The sequence below is a fragment of the Pongo pygmaeus genome, chromosome 7 (assembly GCF_028885625.2).
Source record: "Pongo pygmaeus isolate AG05252 chromosome 7, NHGRI_mPonPyg2-v2.0_pri, whole genome shotgun sequence".
Taxonomy (NCBI): Eukaryota; Metazoa; Chordata; class Mammalia; order Primates; family Hominidae; genus Pongo; species Pongo pygmaeus.
This window is the reverse complement of record NC_072380.2, coordinates 111,884,894-111,902,588: the sequence shown is the minus strand read 5'-3', so window position 1 is coordinate 111,902,588 and position 17,695 is coordinate 111,884,894. Positions and strand designations below refer to the sequence as shown.

Below are 17,695 nucleotides of genomic sequence, written 5' to 3'. Positions count from 1 at the left end.
ACATCACCGCACTCCACCCTGGGTAACAGAGGGAGACTCAGTCTCCACAAAAAAAAAAAAAAAAAAAAGAATATTTTGGATAACAGTCCATTGTTTGAAGAATGTCTTGTAAATACCTTCTCCAAATGTCGGGCTTTCTGCTATCTCAATATGTCATTCAAAAAGTATTGTTTTTAAACTTGATTATGCCGAATATCAAGATCAATAAGCCATCAACAATTTCAGTCTTCCAAACTATGAGGAGATATATCTCTTTACTTCTTTTAGGTGTTAAGTTTTCTCAGCAACGCTTTATGGTTTTCAGGATAGAGGTCTTAGATATCTTTTGTTGGATTTATTCATTTATGTTTCTTGGATGTTAGTAAAGAGTGAAATTGATTTCATTCCATTTTCCAGTTGTTTGCTGCCAGTACATAAAAATACAATTGGTTTTAATACATTAACTTTGCCTCATAGAAGCTTGGTGAGTTTTGTTAGTTTTAGTAATAGTTTATTAGACTCCTTTGGGGTTTTCTACAAAATATGTTATATGCAAACAGTTTTACTTCTTCATTTCTTATCTTTATATCTTTTATTAATTTTTCATGGTTTATTGTAATGGTTAGGAACTCTAGTATAATACAGAATAGAATTGAAAGCAGAAATCCTGGACTTTTTCCTGATCTTAGTGGGAAACAATTCAATATTTTACCATTACATATGATATTTACCATTGTTTTCCCTTATATGATCTCTATCAGTTTGAGAATGTTACCTCCTACTTGTAATTTGCTGAGACTTTTCATCATGAATGCATGTTGAATTCTGTCAAATGTCTCACCTGAATTTATTGAGATGATCATATGATTTTTCTCCTTTGTTTTGCTATTATGGTAAATTATATTGAATGATTTTTGAATGTTAAACCAAACTTGCATTTTTAAGATAATTCCTAGTTGGCCATTATGTATAATATATATATTATGCTTTTTAGATATTGTTATCTTTGATTTGTTAACATTTGGTTAAGAATTTTTATATCATTTTCATGAGGGATATTAATACCTAGTTTCCTTCTTTTGTAAAGTCTTTTTGAAGTTTTGTTATTAGAGTTATGCTAGCTTCATAAAACCAGTTGGGCAGGGATGCTTCAGCCTTCATTTCTGGGAAAACATTTGTGAAAAATTTATGTTATTTTTTCCAGAATATTTGATAGAATTCATCCATCTAGATTGGAAGTTTTCTCCATGGGAAAGTTTTTGACATCACATTCAATTTTGTTAAAAGATATAGAGCTATTTGGATTTGCTCTATTCTTCTTGTGTCAACTTTGACGGAATTCTTTTCCAATGAAAATTTCCATTTCATCTAAGTTGTTGCATTTGTTGGCATAAAGTTGTTCATTATTCTCTTATTATGCTTTTAATGTTATCAACTCCCCTTTATTCATGATATTAGTAGTTTGCATTTTTTTTCTCCCTCTCTATTATTTCAGTCTAGCTAAGGAACTGTCAATTTTGTTGATCTTTTAAAAGAACCAGTTCATTAATTTTCTATCTCTTGCTCACTTTTTTGTTAACTGTTCCGTTCATCTCTGCTCATATCTTTATTATTTTCTTCTTTTTACTTACTTTGGGTTTCTCTTGTTCTTTTCTTAGCTTTCTAAAGTTGAACCTTAAATGGCTGATTTAAGATCTTTCTTCCTTTCTAATATGTCTTTAAAGTTATATTTCCCTCTAAACACTGCCTTAGCTTATCCAGTTTTTTTTTAGTGTCATTCAATATTTTCTAATTTCCCAAATAATTATGTCGTTGTTCCATAAATTATTTAGAAGCATGCTGTTTAATGTCCACATATTTAAAGTTTTTCTAGCTATTTATTATTAATTTCTAATTTGACTGTGGTCAAATAATACTTTCATGTGATTTTTGATCCTCTTAAAAATGAGACCATGTATATCTGTAAAAAAGCGCATTCTACGGTTGTTGGATATACTGTTCTATAAATGTCAATTAGATCAAGGTGAGTGCACAGTATTTTCGTATCTTCTATATCTTCAATTATTTATTTTTAATCCAGTTGTTTTATCCATTGCTGAAAGAGGTGTTATAAAAATTTCTTACTATGATTCTAGAATTCTCTACATTTTTCCCTTAATTCTGTTAATTTTTGTTTCATGTCACTCTATCTATGGTAACACACTTTTTATTTGTTCTAAGATTAAAATAAGTAAGTCCAGCCTTCTTATGTTGACTGTTTGTATGGTGTATCTTTTACTATGCATCTATTTATAATCTGTTTCTTTATATTTAAGTAAAATACAATCTTAGGTATTATACGGTAGCATCTTGCTTTACTTCCCACTATAGATCTTCGCCTTTTACTTGGAGTGTTTGACCAATAATTTGTGAACTTTCTCTGTAAAGGGCCAGAGAGTAAATATTCTAGGCTTTGTGGGCCATACTGTTCTGTTATTCAATTCTGCAGGTGTAGCATGGCAGAAACCATAGACAATATGTAAAAAATGAGTGTGGTCAAATTTGGCCTATGGGCATTAGTTTGCGGATTCCTAATTGAGACTATAAATATTTCATGTAATTATAAATATAGCTGGCTTAGCTCCAGCACTTTATTTTTTGTACTGTTTTACCCTCCATTTTTTGTTCCTTTGTTATTTTTTTCCCATCTTCTTTTGGCTTCTTTGAATATTTTTTAGTATTTAATTTTAATTTCTCTATTGGCTTTTTGGCTTTATCCTTTTGTATTTTTGCATTTTCTTATTAGTTGTCCTAAGAGAGTAAAACATATGCACCAAAACTTTCAGCCTACTTAAGAGTTTTTATTGTACCACTTCATATGATATGTAGAAACTTGGCAACCATAGATTCTTTTACTCCATCTTCCGCTAGCCTTAATGTTATAGTTGTCTTGTATGCTACATCTACATACACTGAAAAAACCAGCAGACAATGTTATGCTTTTTGATTTTAAGAGTCACACATATTTTTAAGTAGTTTTTTAAAAAATATATTTACCCAGCCATTTACCCTTTCTGTTGGTTTTCCTTCATTCCTAAAGATCCAATTTTTCATCCAGTATCATTTTCATCCAGTATCATTTTCATCCAGTATCATTTTCATCCAGTATCATTTTCATTCCTTCATTTCCCTGAAGAATTTCCTTTGGGATTTCTTGTAGAATAGAGCAGCTGGTGACAAACTTTCTTAGCTTTTCTTCATCTAAAAATGGGTTTATTTCTCTTTCATTTCTGTGGGGTATCTTCACTAGGTTAACAGTTCTTTTATGTTAGCACTTCCAAAATATTGTTCCAATGTCTTCTGTCTCTTGTGGTTTCTAATGAGAAATCTACTCTAATTCAAATCATTATTTGCTTATATGGAATGTGTCTTTTCCTATATCTGCTGTCAAAATTTTAAAAAATTTATCTTTCGTTTTCAATATTTTAATCACGATGTGTCCAAATATTTGTTACTTTGGGTTTATCCTGTTTGGGATTAGGTGAACTTCTTGGATGCATAAAAGACTATCTCTTTCCCCAAATTTGCAAAGTTTTCTGTAATTATTTCCTCTTTTTTTTTCTATCCCAATCCTTTTATCCTCTCCTTCTGAAACTCCAAGTAGTACACAATATTAGACTTTTCTGTTCTACAATCATTGAAACTCTGTTCACTTTTTTAAAAAACTTTTTTCCTTTCTTTTTCAAATTCAGTAATTTCTACTGATCTATGTTCAAGTTTAGTAACTCTTTCTTCTATCATCTCCAAGCTACCTTTAAGCCCATATAACATGGTTTTCTTCCTTCAGGTACTGTATTTTTTCGTTCTAAAATTCCATTTGATTCTTTTTATACTTTTTATTCCTCAATTGAGATTTATTACCTTTTCATTCAGTATGCTTTCCTTTACACTTCATAAAAATTTCTAAAAGCTGCCTTAAAGTCGTTTTGCAATTCAATTATTTTAAAACAAGTTGAGAACATGCATTTATGTGGGGGTAGTCAATTGCTTGTTTTTTAATTTTTTCTAGAGTATATAGGAATAATCAGTAGGAAAGATAGGCTGAGGGAGCTTATACTGCCATGCTAAGAGATATCTTATGTTTTCCTTTTTAACAACTTCTGTGATAAAGGGTCTAAAGAAGTTGAATCTGTTCCTCTACATTCTATCAGGCAGAGCTGCCATAACAAAGTACCATAAACTGGGTGGCTTAAAACAACAGAAACATATTGTCTCAAAGTTCTTGGAGGCTACAGTCCAAAATCAAGGTGTCAGTAGGGCCATGCACCCTCTGAGATTCTGAGTACAATCATTGGCTCTCTGCCTAGCTTCTTCCGGTGGGAACTATCCGTCTTGGGTGCTCCTTGGCTTACAGCTCCACTAGTTCAATCTTTGCTTCCATGTTCACATGACAATCTCCCTGTGTATCTTTACATCATCTTCCCTTTGTATGTGTCTATGCCCAAATTTTTCTATTTTATAAGGATACCAGTCACATTGGGTCACCCTAATGACTTCATTTTAACTTACTTCTGTTACAAACCTATTACCAAATAAGGTTATATCTGAGATACACAAGGTTAGAACTTCAACATATATTTTTGCGGGGACACAATTCAATCCACAACAGTTTCCCTTCCTTTTAAAAACACTTTAAAGCAACCATTAGCAGTAGCGCTCAAAGAGTAATCTCAAAGAAGATAGTCATTTCATAATTATTTTCTTCTATATCACTATGGGTATAATAGAAAGGCAAATAGCCATTAAACTGAAATATTTAGTATCATTCAAAAGTATTCACTACTGATTCTAAAATAAATGACCTTATGGCATGGTGCTCACACCATGTAATCCCGGCAGTTTGAGAGGCTGAAGCAGAAGGATTGCTTGAAGCCAGGAGTTCAAGATCATCCCAGACAACAAAGCGAGACCCTCTTCTACAAAAAAACAAAAATGAAATAAATAAGCTGGTCATGGTGGCATGTGCCTATAGTCCCAGCTACTCAGGAGGTTCAAATGGGACGACTGCTTGAACCTAGGAGTTTGAAGCTGCATGAGCTGTGATTGCACCACTGCACTTCAGCATGGGGGACCAAGCAAGACCCTGTCTCAAAAAGAAAAAAAAAAAAAAAAAGAAAGAAAGAAAGAAAGAAAAAATGAAATAATGTTTACTATAGTGGAAGATGAGTTCTGAAGTTTTTATGACAGTGTTCTTTTAATACAGCTGCCTTGTCATAATTCTAATTAAACGCATTTTTATAATAAGACTCTTACCAATATATTATTAGGTCGAATCTTTTCAAATATAAAAGTTAAATCAAATAGTATAGTATATAGTAGGGAGAGGGAGGCAAGAAGAAGAGAAGAAAGGATGAGGATGGTTTCAAAAAAGAGGCTCTATAAAATATGGAATGCAAGCTGATAGTCCAAAGAGAAGTATCACTTGATATAGGGGAGGAAACGGAGTAGGGAAGCACACAAACAAAAATACAGTTAATTGTCACGTGATAGTAAAATGTAAAACATTTAACATTTATGATTAATACTGCTTCATAAAAAGTGAATTACAACAAAACAAAAAATTTTAAGAGAAAGAGTCTTGCTTTATTGCCCAGGCTGGAGTGCAGTGGCTATTCCCAGGTGCAATCATAGCACACTACAGCCTCTAACTTCTGGGCTCAAAGATCCTCCTGCCTCAGCCTCCTGAGTAGCTGGGACTATAGGCATGTGCCATCAAGCTCAAATAACTTGACCCTACTTAAAAAAGTACTCTTTAAAAACTGGCTTATAACAATTAATATAACAAATATAACAAATAATGTTTTAAAAAAATAATATTAAAAAATTTTTTTAATATATCTTTTTAAAAATATTTTTAAAAAGAGAAAGATTTCAGTTGTCATAGACCAATCATGCTGTATCTTGTAATTTTGCAGTTTAATATGAATTCAGATCACCTGGGTTTCCACAAATAATTAGTTGCATACAATTTAACCCTTGTTTATTTACCCTCAAATAGACTAACCATCATTCTGAGCAAACTATTGCAAAGATAGAAAACCAAACATTGCATGTTCTCACTCATAGGTGGGAACTGAACAATGAGAACACTTGGACACAGGGTGGGAAACATCACACACTCAGGGCTGTCGTGGGCTGGGGGGTGGGGGGATAGCATTAGGAGATATACCTAATGTAAATGACGAGTTAACGAGTGCAGCACACCAACATGGCACATGTATACATATGTGACAAACCTGCAAGTTGTGCACATGTATCCTAGAAATTAAAGTATAATAATTAAAAATTGCAAGATAAGCAAAGAAGTTCTGAGTGAGAATCTGAATGAAAATTACACTCGATCAGTTCAACAGACTCTTCCAGTCTGACAGTAAAATAGTTCTTCAGTGTTTAAAAACATTACATCTGCAACCGATTTCATTCCATCAGCCAAAAGATACATTTGTACTGCCACCATTACATTTTCAGAAGAGTTTAAATTACACAACTTCAGAGAGCTTCAAAGCAATTCTTAATCTAACCACCCCGATCTTGATGGCCAAGTTAAAAATAATTTAGGATACTTAAGAGAAGAGAAACCCTTCAACAAAATGGATAACAATTGCTTTTAAAGCACATTACTTTTAAATTTCCTTTCATAAATCAAATGTACCAACCTGGGGATTAGAGCATTTTATCTCTAGTGACTCTAGGTCAACATGGAGACAGACAACAAATGAATGTCGTGTATCAGGTCCCGTAGCAAGTAGTTTTTGAGACGTGACAGCTAGAGTGGAGGTGCAACCCATAGGTTCCACTAGGCAAAGTGTCACTTGTTTTCCAAGAAGGGTATATATGCTGAAATTATGCAAGTTGATCGTCCAAGGAAAAGCATCACCTGATATAGGGGATAAAAGGGAATAGGGAAGCACACAAACAAAAATACAATTAATTTTCACTTGATAGTAAAATGTAAAACATTTAACATTTATGACTAATATTGCATCATAAAAAGTGAATATAGTATTCCTGAGACCACAGTGCTAAACAATTTACATGCTACTTAAAATTATTTCAGTAATTATATACACAATAAACCATACATTAACAGAAATTAAAAATATGGGATAAAAATAAAAATAAAAGTTCTAAGTTCTTCTTCCCTTACCCTAGTTGGTTGTATTGTGAAACTGTTGGGGACGTATGCAAACCTTGGAGGCCAGAGAAAACAGATCACATTATATGAATGTGATCTGATACCTTGATTTTGGACTGTAGCCTCCAAGAACTTTGAGACAATATGTTTCTGTTTTTTTTTCTTTTCTTTTCTGTTTTTCTTTTTTTTTAATTTAATTTTATTATTACTATACTTTAAGTTTTAGGGTACATGTGCACAATGTGCAGGTTAGTTACATATGTATACATGTGCCATGCTGGTGTGCTGCACCCATTAACTCGTCATTTAGCATTAGGTATATCTCCTAATGCTATCCCTCCCCCGTCCTCCCACCCCACAACAGTCCCCAGAGTGTGATGTTCCCCTTCCTGTGTCCATGTGTTCACACTGTTCAATTCCCACCTATGAGTGAGAATATGCGATGTTTGGTTTTTTGTTCTTGCGATAGTTTACTGAGAATGATGATTTCCAATTTCATCCATGTCCCTACAAAGGACATGAACTCATCATTTTTTATGGCTGCATAGTATTCCATGGTGTATGTGTGTCACATTTTCTTAATCCAGTCTATCATTGTTGGACATTTGGGTTGGTCAAGTCTTTGCTATTGCGAATAGTGCCGCAATAAACAAACGTGTGCATGTGTCTTTATAGCAGCATGATTTACAGTCCTTTGGGTATATACCCAGCAATGGGACGGCTGGGTCAAATGGTATTTCTAGTTCTAGATCCCTGAGGAATCGCCACACTGATTTCCACAATGGTTGAACTAGTTTACAGTCCCACCAACAGTGTAAAAGTGTTCCTATTTCTCCACATCCTCTCCAGCACCTGTTGTTTCCTGACTTCTTAATGATCGCCATTCTAACTGGTGTGAGATGGTATCTCATTGTGGTTTTGATTTGCATTTCTCTGATGGCCAGTGATGATGAGCATGTTTTCATGTGTTTTTTGGCTGCATAAATGTCTTCTTTTGAGAAGTGTCTGTTCATATCCTTCACCCACTTTTTGATGGGGTTGTTTGTTTTTTTCTTGTAAATTTGTTTGAGTTCATTGTAGATTCTGGATATTAGCCCTTTGTCAGATGAGTAGGTTGCAAAAATTTTCTCCCATTTTGTAGGTTGCCTGTTCACTCTGATGGTAGTTTCTTTTGCTGTGCAGAAGCTCTTTAATTAGATCCCATTTGTCAATTTTGGCTTTTGTTGCCATTGCTTTTGGTGTTTTAGACATGAAGTCCTTGCCCATGTCTGTGTCCTAAATGGTAATGCCTAGGTTTTCTTCTAGGGTTTTTATGGTTTTAGGTCTAACGTTTAAGTCTTTAATCCATCTTGAATTAATTTTTGTATAAGGTGTAAGGAAGGGATCCAGTTTCAGCTTTCTACATATGGTTAGCCAGTTTTCCCAGCACCATTTATTAAATAGGGAATCCTTTCCCCATTGCTTGTTTTTCTCAGGTTTGTCAATGATCAGATAGTTGTAGATATGTGGCGTTATTTCTGAGGGCTCTGTTCTGTTCCATTGATCTATATCTCTGTTTTGGTACCAGTACCATGCTGTTTTGGTTACTGTAGCCTTGTAGTATAGTTTGAAGTCAGGTAACGTGATGCCTCCAGCTTTGTTGTTTCGGCTTAGGATTGACTTGGCAATGCGGGCTCTTTTTTGGTTCCATATGAACATTAAAGTAGTTTTTCCCAATTCTGTGAAGAAAGTCATTGGTAGCTTGATGGGGATGGCATTGAATCTATAGATTACCTTGGGCAGTATGGCCATTTTCACGATACTGATTCTTCCTACCCATGAGCATGGAATGTTCTTCCATTTGTTTGTATCCTCTTTTATTTCCTTGAGCAGCGGTTTGTAGTTCTCCTTGATGAGATCCTTCACGTCCCTTTTAAGTTGGATTCCTAGGTATTTTATTCTCTTTGAAGCAATTGTGAATGGGAGTTCACTCATGATTTGGCTCTCTGTTTGTCTGTTATTGGTGTATAAGAATGCTTGTGATTTTTGCACATTGATTTTGTATCCTGAGACTTTCCTGAAGTTGCTTATCAGCTTAAGGAGATTTTAGGCTGAGATTTTAGATTTGAGGCTGATGGGGTTTTCTAGATATACAATCATGTCATCTGCAAACAGGGACAATTTGACTTCCTCCTTTCCTAATTGAATACCCTTTATTTCCTTCTCCTGCCTAATTGCCCTGGCCAGAACTTCCAACACTATGTTGAATAGTCGTGGTGAGAGAGGGCATCCCTGTCTTGTGCCAGTTTTGGACCAGATGGATTCACAGCCGAATTCTACCAGAGGTACAAGGAGGAACTGGTACCATTCCTTCTGAAACTATTCCAATCAACAGAAAAAGAGGGAATCCTCCCTAACTCATTTTATGAGGCCAGCATCATCCTGATACCAAAGCCGGGCAGAGACACAACCAAAAAAGAGAATTTTAGACCAATATCCTTGATGAACATTGATGCAAAAATCCTCAGTAAAATACTGGCAACCCGAATCCAGCAGCACATCAAAAAGCTTATCCACCATGATCAAGTGGGCTTCATCCCTGGGATGCAAGGCTGGTTCAATATATGCAAATCAGTAAATGTGATCCAGCATATAAACAGAACCAAAGACAAAAACCACATGATTATCTCAATAGATGCAGAAAAGGCCTTTGACAAAATTCAACAACCCTTCATGCTAAAAACTTTCAATAAATTAGGTATTGATGGGACGTATCTCAAAATAATAAGAGCTATCTATGACAAACCCACAGCCAATATCATACTGAATGGGCAAAAACTGGAAGCATGTTTCTGTTGTTTAAAGCCACCCAGTTCATGGTACTTTGTTATGGCAGGTCTGCCTGATAAAATGTAGAGGAACAGATTCCGGTTGAATCTTGATGTTATCTATAGTACTGAAAATGACCATAGATCTTGCCATGGAATGAGAGAGGAAAAGAGTAAACAATCTAATAAGGTCTGTTGGATCACCTGCATCAGAATCATGTGGGATGCTGGTTTAAAATACAGGTTCTTAGGACTTCAGACCTTCTTAATCAAAATCTCTGAATGTATGACCCAGCATGAATTTTGATATGTTCCCTAGATTATTCTTACATTTGAGTTATTTTTAAATAAAATGCACTTGATAAAAAATTGGCATTCATAAATTTCAGGATTCAAAGCAAAATTCCCTTTTTATACTCTGAGCTTTTACTAACTTACCTCAGGTAAGATTAATTTATTAATATAAACATTTGAGATAAAGCCATTTATTTCTTGTAAATATAGGAAAGTAACTTTTGAACTTTTAAAAAGTCCATTTAGTATTAGAATATTTTTAAACATCTATTATGGTGATATCAATTTTATATCATTTGTATTTTGGACTTTACAATTGTACTAGTGCTTGTCAGTACAGAAAGTATAACACGAACATCATTTTTAGTAATTCAATTATTTTAGAACAAATTGAGGACATTTATTTTCTAATTAGAGAGGTAGTAGATGCCATACTGCAGATAATTTGGGAAATCTATAAAGAAGAAAATATCAAAACCATTCATAATTTACCTTCTATCTTGCCACCCCCAATAATAAATAATATTAACACTTAGTTATATTTCCTTCATATATATTTTTTCCCCTATGGGTGATGGATGTGCCCAGGCAGAGATGAGATCAGAGATCACACTGCACTCATAGTCTTCCCTTGTTTTTTCACTGAAGAAAAAATACCAAGTGAATTACTAGGTAGATCATACTACAAATATTTTAGAGGAGTCTAAATATATATTCAATATTCAGTAGGTACCAGAAGATACATTCTTATAAGTTTGAACAGTAAAAATGTCTTGACCAAATATAGCTAATAAAATTATTATAAAATTAGAAACTTTGAAATTGAGACTTGCATAATAAAATAAACCTAGCAACATAGTTCACAATAACTTGACTGGAAACAATGATAACTGCATAATAATATGTGGTCAGCACTGTGGTACTTTGCCTGTCTTAAGATTTAAAACATTTTTCCCCCTAGGAAGAATGACACACTAAATCATCTGTAACTAATTCTAAAATTATTTTAAAACCTACATCAAATTCCATGCTATTTAAAAAATAAGGGTTCTGCCAAATTTGTCTTAAAATATTTTGGACTGAGTTCAGATTATATATTGTAAAGCTGGTAGTGAGCTATATATATTTTTTCAAACCTTATTTTAACCAAGAAATGCTAAATGGTGGTTATGCTGGATGGAAGAGCACCAGATTTAAATTTGTTAAATTTTTAAAAATCCCAAATAACATTGGTACTATCACAGTTATATTTCTGCACCTTCTTTGGAATCAGATTAGGAAATTGAAATTGGGCATATCATACTCTAACTCCTAAAAAAAAAAAAAAAAACCTTTTAAGGTACTACTTCATGTCATTTAGCATACAGATTGTTTTAAAAAGCACACTATACCTAGAAGATGAAATTTTAACATGCAACGACAAAAATTCCACAATTTCCCACTGTGAGAAAAATTCACAAAACACATTAACTGCACAAGTATTCCTTTCACACACACACACCGGAATGAAAACACCTTATCTACTTATAATACCGGCAAAATAATGTTCTGGGCACTCCATAAAATATGTTGAGACACCCATGACTGGCCAGAACCACATACTATTCTGAGAACTTCATATAGCTTTCTATCAATCTGGGCTGACCTTCAAGATTAAGATTTTTATTTTACTTGGAAAGTTGTAATGCTATAATCTAAGTCTTTCATTTTAGAGAAAATATTGCCAGCAGAATTAAAAAATTTTCAAACAAAATGTCTAAAGAATAAGAAAAAAAGAACAAGGCAGGAAGATTGAGAATCTCATTTGTATGTGAATTTGTTACCCCTCTATATTATCATTAGAGAAAAGAATACAAACAAAACAATTCTCAAGAAAATGATGACCCAACATTGATGTAATTCAGACCAAATAATGTGAAAGAAAGTGAATATGACAGATAGCTTTGGGACAAAATGAATAAATAAAGAACAACCAGTGAGACTATGCATTATATGTGTCAACGCCAAGGGGTGGAGCAGGGAGGAGGTCCCCAAAGGAACATATTAACTTACAATTGAGTGAAACTTAAAAAGAAAATTACAGTGGATTTCTTTATATTGTATCACATGTTGCTGATATCATACCATACTATAATCAAAAGATTATGGTTTACATGACACAAAAGTAATTTTAATAACATAGATATAAAAAACGTTTTTGTCAATGTTGTGGTTAGTGAACAGTGACTATACAAATCCTTGTCACAGAAATATAATTTATGACCCTGAATCTTTTTGGGTAGGAATCAATATTCTGGAAAGATAATCAGTCTTTTCCTTTCAAAAAACACTCTACTATACTACAGGAAAAAGTGTATGTACTTGAGGCCAGTTTGAATCACCTTACAAATATCTGTTTAGCAAATGTGGAAAGAATGTTGGTCAATATTGGAGATACTTTCCTCAGTTTTCTTTGTTTTCATTACCTTAGTCACTGAATGTTTGTCAAAAGAAACAACAACAAAAATGCCTTCCTCTTCTCCCAGTTTTTTCTCTTACGTTCAAAAAACCAGCATGACTCAGGCAGGTTTGTATTTCAAATATGAACTAGTATAACCAGGAACATTCCACCACCTATTGTGAGTGTAACACTTGAGAGAGAGAGATGTACTACAAACATAAATAGGCCAAAATTGCTGAGAGTGTTACTCCAAACTAGTTAGCATTTAACTTATTTAAAGACAGTTAAGGCCCGGAGCAGTGGCTCACGCTTGTAATACCAACACTTTGGGAGGCCGAGGTGGGCAGATCACCTGAGGTTGAGAGTTCAAGACCAGCCTGACCAACATGGAGAAACCCTGTCTCTACTAAAAATACAAAAAAATTAGCCAGACATGGTGGCGCACGCCTGTAATCCCAGCTTCTTGGGAGGCTGAGGCAAGAGAATCGCTTAAACTCGGGAGGCGGAGGCTCCAGTGAGCCGAGATCATGCCATTGCACTTCAGCCTGGGCAACAAGAGCGAAACTCCATCTTAAAATAAAATAAAATAAAATAAAATAGACAGTTAAGATAAAGTGTTTATTAATTCTAAGTGATGTTAATTTAATAGGTACTTTATAAAAAATCAAGACATTATAAATGATATCTAGTCCATCTTCATAGAAGAGGAAGACAGTTGAAAGGTATAGAAAGAAAGGAAATGAAAATGAGCAACCTTCAGTTTTATTTGCTCTGTAACTAAAATTCTACATTTGGAATACTGTTTTGTATTAGGAAATATGAAATGAACTGCATGTACAAAATATAATAATGATAAAAATATTAAGAGATAATTGATTTCAAATTTGTGAAAAACATTTTACATATAGAAATCTATGTTACTAATAAAACTATTATGTACTTCTCAAAGTCATTACTGGATTAATCGTGACTTGTTTGTCAACATTTCATTATTCATAAAGAAATATAATACTCTTTAAGATTCTCTAAAACATTATTTCAACTGTAAACAATGCAAAACTAGAATAATCACTGCTTTTAAAAGAAGAAGGGACTGAAAAGAATAGCATTGCCCTTCCGACAACAAAGGTATTAGTAGTTACCCTATAGTTTTGCTAAAAACGTGAATATTATAACAATGTGTGACTTAGGGTAAATTGGTATTGAAGACTCCTACTACTCCATAAGACAAGATCCTATCGGTAACATCAGTGCCATGGGATGGATAGCTGTCTTGGTCAGCATAGGCTGTTATAACACAATACCATAGACTGGTGGCTTAAACAACAGACATTCATCTCTAAGAGCTCTGGGAGTTCCAGTATCAAGGTACTGGCAGATCTGGTTCCTGGTAAGAACACTCTTTGAAGCTGGAAAACAATTAGATAACCTTCTTGCTGTGTTCTCACATGATCAAGAGAGAGGAAGCTCTGGTATTTCTTCTTCTTCTTCTTAAGGCACTAATCCCACTGGCTCCAACCTCATGATGTCACAGAAACCTAATTACCTCCTAAATGCCCCACCTCGTAAACATCACATTGGATGTTAAGGGCTCAACATATGAATTTGAGGGAACACAAATATTCAGTCCTTAACATTAATATAGGTATAGCTAAAATGGGTATCTGGGCATATAAGAAAAGAACGAAGAAGTCAGGTATGTGAAAATCTTAGAGATCTATAAACTATCAGTGAAAGATGATAGCTAAAGTTTAGGAAAGCTGTACATAGGAAGAATACCTGTATTTAAGAGAAAGGCAGAGGAAAGGGAAAACGAGCCCATGAAGAACATTCAGAAAGAATGGCCGAGATCAACAGAAAACCAAAAGAGAGTGGTTACCCAGAAGTTAGGAAGGTATTCAAGAAGGAATCAACCAATGATGTCAAGAATAAAAAAAAAGTTCTATTTGATTTGACAACCAAACGGTTTGTTATCTTGATTGGATAAGATGAAAAGATATCTTGATATTCTTACATGCCAACATGGAGAAAATAAAGAGTTTATAAGCAAGTTCTCTAAAAACACAGTGCGTAGCATACAGTACACAAAAGGAAGAGATGGAGGGAGGGAGGGAGGGAGGAAGGAAGGGAGGGAGGAAGGGAGAGTTAGGAAAGGAAGGAAGGAAGTTGGAAGGAAGGAAGGGGAATGAATGAGTAAAAATGGCTGGGTCTTAAGCATTGGCAGCAGTATAAGGATTGCTTCTAGTAAGGTAGATTCTTTTGTTGAACCAATATTCTGAGCTAAAATTATGTGACCTCATTCTAGGATCTAGGGACAGAGCACTGAGCAATACATACTCATTGTTTTCATAGAGCTTGCATTCTAGTGGTAGAAAGAAAGATAACCAACTATTAACTGATATTTAGTTTATGTCAATGTTGATAAAAGCTCTGGAGAACAATTAGCAGAGCAATGTGACACTAGCTGATGGTGGTGTCATTTTAAGATAGGATACTCCAGTAAGGCCTTTCTGAAAAAGTGAAATTCTTCAGAGTGAGCTGTGGAACTATTTGGAAGAGAAACATTCTAGGAGAATTGCAAAGGCTCTTTATTAGGAATGTGATGGGTCTGGATAAGAAATTGTCAGTGCTTTCACTGACTTCCATTAAAGTAATATGAAGGTTGACTGTTGAGCAGGGAAAACAACTAGTAACCTTAAAGAAATTGGTAAAAAAAAATTTATCTAGCTACTGTAAGGAATGCAAAGACATTAAATAAGTTAGAAAAGCTTGCAAGATCATTAATGAAAGTCAGAAGTAATTTTCCTAAATATTGTCAGGAATGTAAGAAAAAAGGCTCAGATGTCAAAGAGTTGGAATAATTCAAAGCGGAACTTCATTTCATGAAAATGAAAATCTGAGAGAGTATGTAATTATACATTTGTGCTATTTATTGCACAAACTCTGTCTACCACACTCACAGTTGTCTTCAGTATAAAGCAGTCACCAGTAATTCTTTCTGCATAGGTCATAATGCATTGCATTTCCTTACTCGTAATGGGGCCAATCTAAGGAGATAGCGAGATGCAATCATTTCCAGGCTAAATATTAAAAAAAAAAAAACTAGTAATACATGAAGTAGCTTGAGAAAAGAAGAGGATTTGGGTTAGACTTGCAGTTATGGCCAAATAAGGAGGTTTTTTAAAATCCTCTTCCAAAAATAAACTGCAAAGCTAGATATAGCTGATACAATATTTAACAAAAAACACAACCATTTCAGCACTCTGGGATTGAAGCAATGGGAAAAGCATTTATGCTTGAAGAACTGTTGAACTTTGGATACGAAGAGTGAGAATCTGTGATGTTCTTGCATGAGGTCATTTCTATCTCTACCACAGAGGAGGTTCTACTAGCACAACTATGAGGACTGGTGGCACTGCTGCCATGATCAAAGAGAGGTCACTTGATTTGGAGTGGTGAACAATGTCCACACTCAGCAACACTATCAATGGAAACTGATAACACTACCAAGGAAGAAAAAAAAAACAGTCAACCAATAATTTTATATCCAGCAAAACTATCCTTCGAAACTAAAAGTGAAACAAAGATGTTCTCTCATAAACAAGCACTCAGATTATTCAATGGTGGCAGACCTTCCTTACCAGAAATACCTTGTCCTGCAATCTTTCAGGTGTTAACTCCAATGTACAGAAAGAAACGAAGAACACTGTGTATGACAAATATGTGGGTTATATGAAAGATTCTACAGATATAGTATTTGTCATTTCTTCTCTTAAGTACTTGAAAATGCTACTGAATATATACAACAATAATTATAACACTGTAACATTGGGTTATATTACATGTAGATACAATATATGTGTCAATATAGGGGGATAAAGATTAGATACAAATTAGAACAAATTTTCCATAATTTATCAGAATTAATTTAGGAGTTTAACTGAGGTAGAATGTAAATTCAAATCATAATACAGCTCCCAGAGCCAACATTAAAAATATACATAGTACAAAAATGAATAGAGAAAATTAAATGGTATACTAAAATACAGATATAAAGCACATTAAGTAGTAAAAGGGGAACAGAGCAACAAAAAAGACAGGAACAACAGACAATAAATAGCAAATTACCAAGTAAGTTCAAATATAAATATTATTACACTAAATGGAAATGTTAAAAGTCCCATTTAAAAGTCAGACATTGTCAGACTGCATTAAATAGCAAGATTAACAAAATACTGTTTAAAATAGAAACACTTTCATTCAAAACCAAAAGTAGGTTTAAAGCAAAAAGCTGGAAAAAGGTACACTATTAAACCACAACCATAAGAAAGCTGAAGTAGCTATAATTAATAACAGATAAAAACTGATTTAAGACAAGAAGTATTACAGAGACAGATATTGCATAATAATAAACAGGGTCAACTTTTTAGTAAAACCTAACAACTATAGGTACATATACATCTAATAACAGAATCTCAAAATACATCATGAGCTACATAACAATGTTTCACTTAATGACAGACTGCATATACAATGGTGGTCCCATATGATTCTAATACCATACTTCTATTGTACCTTTTCTATGTTTAGATATGTTTGAGATAAAAAATACTTACCATTATTAACAATTAATACTTACCAAAACTTACAATTGCCTACAGTATTCAGTAAAGTTCCATTCTGTACAGGTTTGTAGCCTAAGAGCAACATGTTATACCATAGATGGGCTATAGCCTAAATGTAGAGTAGGCTATGTTATCTTGTTTTGTATATGTATATTCTATGATGTTTGCACAACAACGAAATTGTATAATGATGCCTTTCTCAGAACATATTGTTAAGTGACTCATGACTGTACATGAACCAAAAACTGACAGAATTTAAATGCTAAAATAGACAACTAAAAAATAACACTTGAAGATTTCAATACCCTGCTCTCCATAATTGATAGAATAATTAGACAGAAACTCAATGAGGTGATAGAAGAAATGAACAGGATTA

General features: G+C 33.9%; 1 protein-coding gene across 23 annotated transcripts in view; it reads right to left on the bottom strand.

Annotated features, from left to right (window-relative positions):
* VPS13B (vacuolar protein sorting 13 homolog B) overlaps nt 1-17,695 on the bottom strand; it is a 915,151-nt gene that overhangs the window by 422,565 nt on the left and 474,891 nt on the right. For all 23 annotated transcript variants that reach the window (XM_063669399.1, XM_054497603.2, XM_054497598.2 and 20 more), the window contains one exon: nt 6,675-6,895. In XM_063669399.1, coding sequence (XP_063525469.1) covers nt 6,675-6,895 — 221 coding nt within the window. The remainder of the gene's footprint in view (nt 1-6,674; nt 6,896-17,695) is intronic.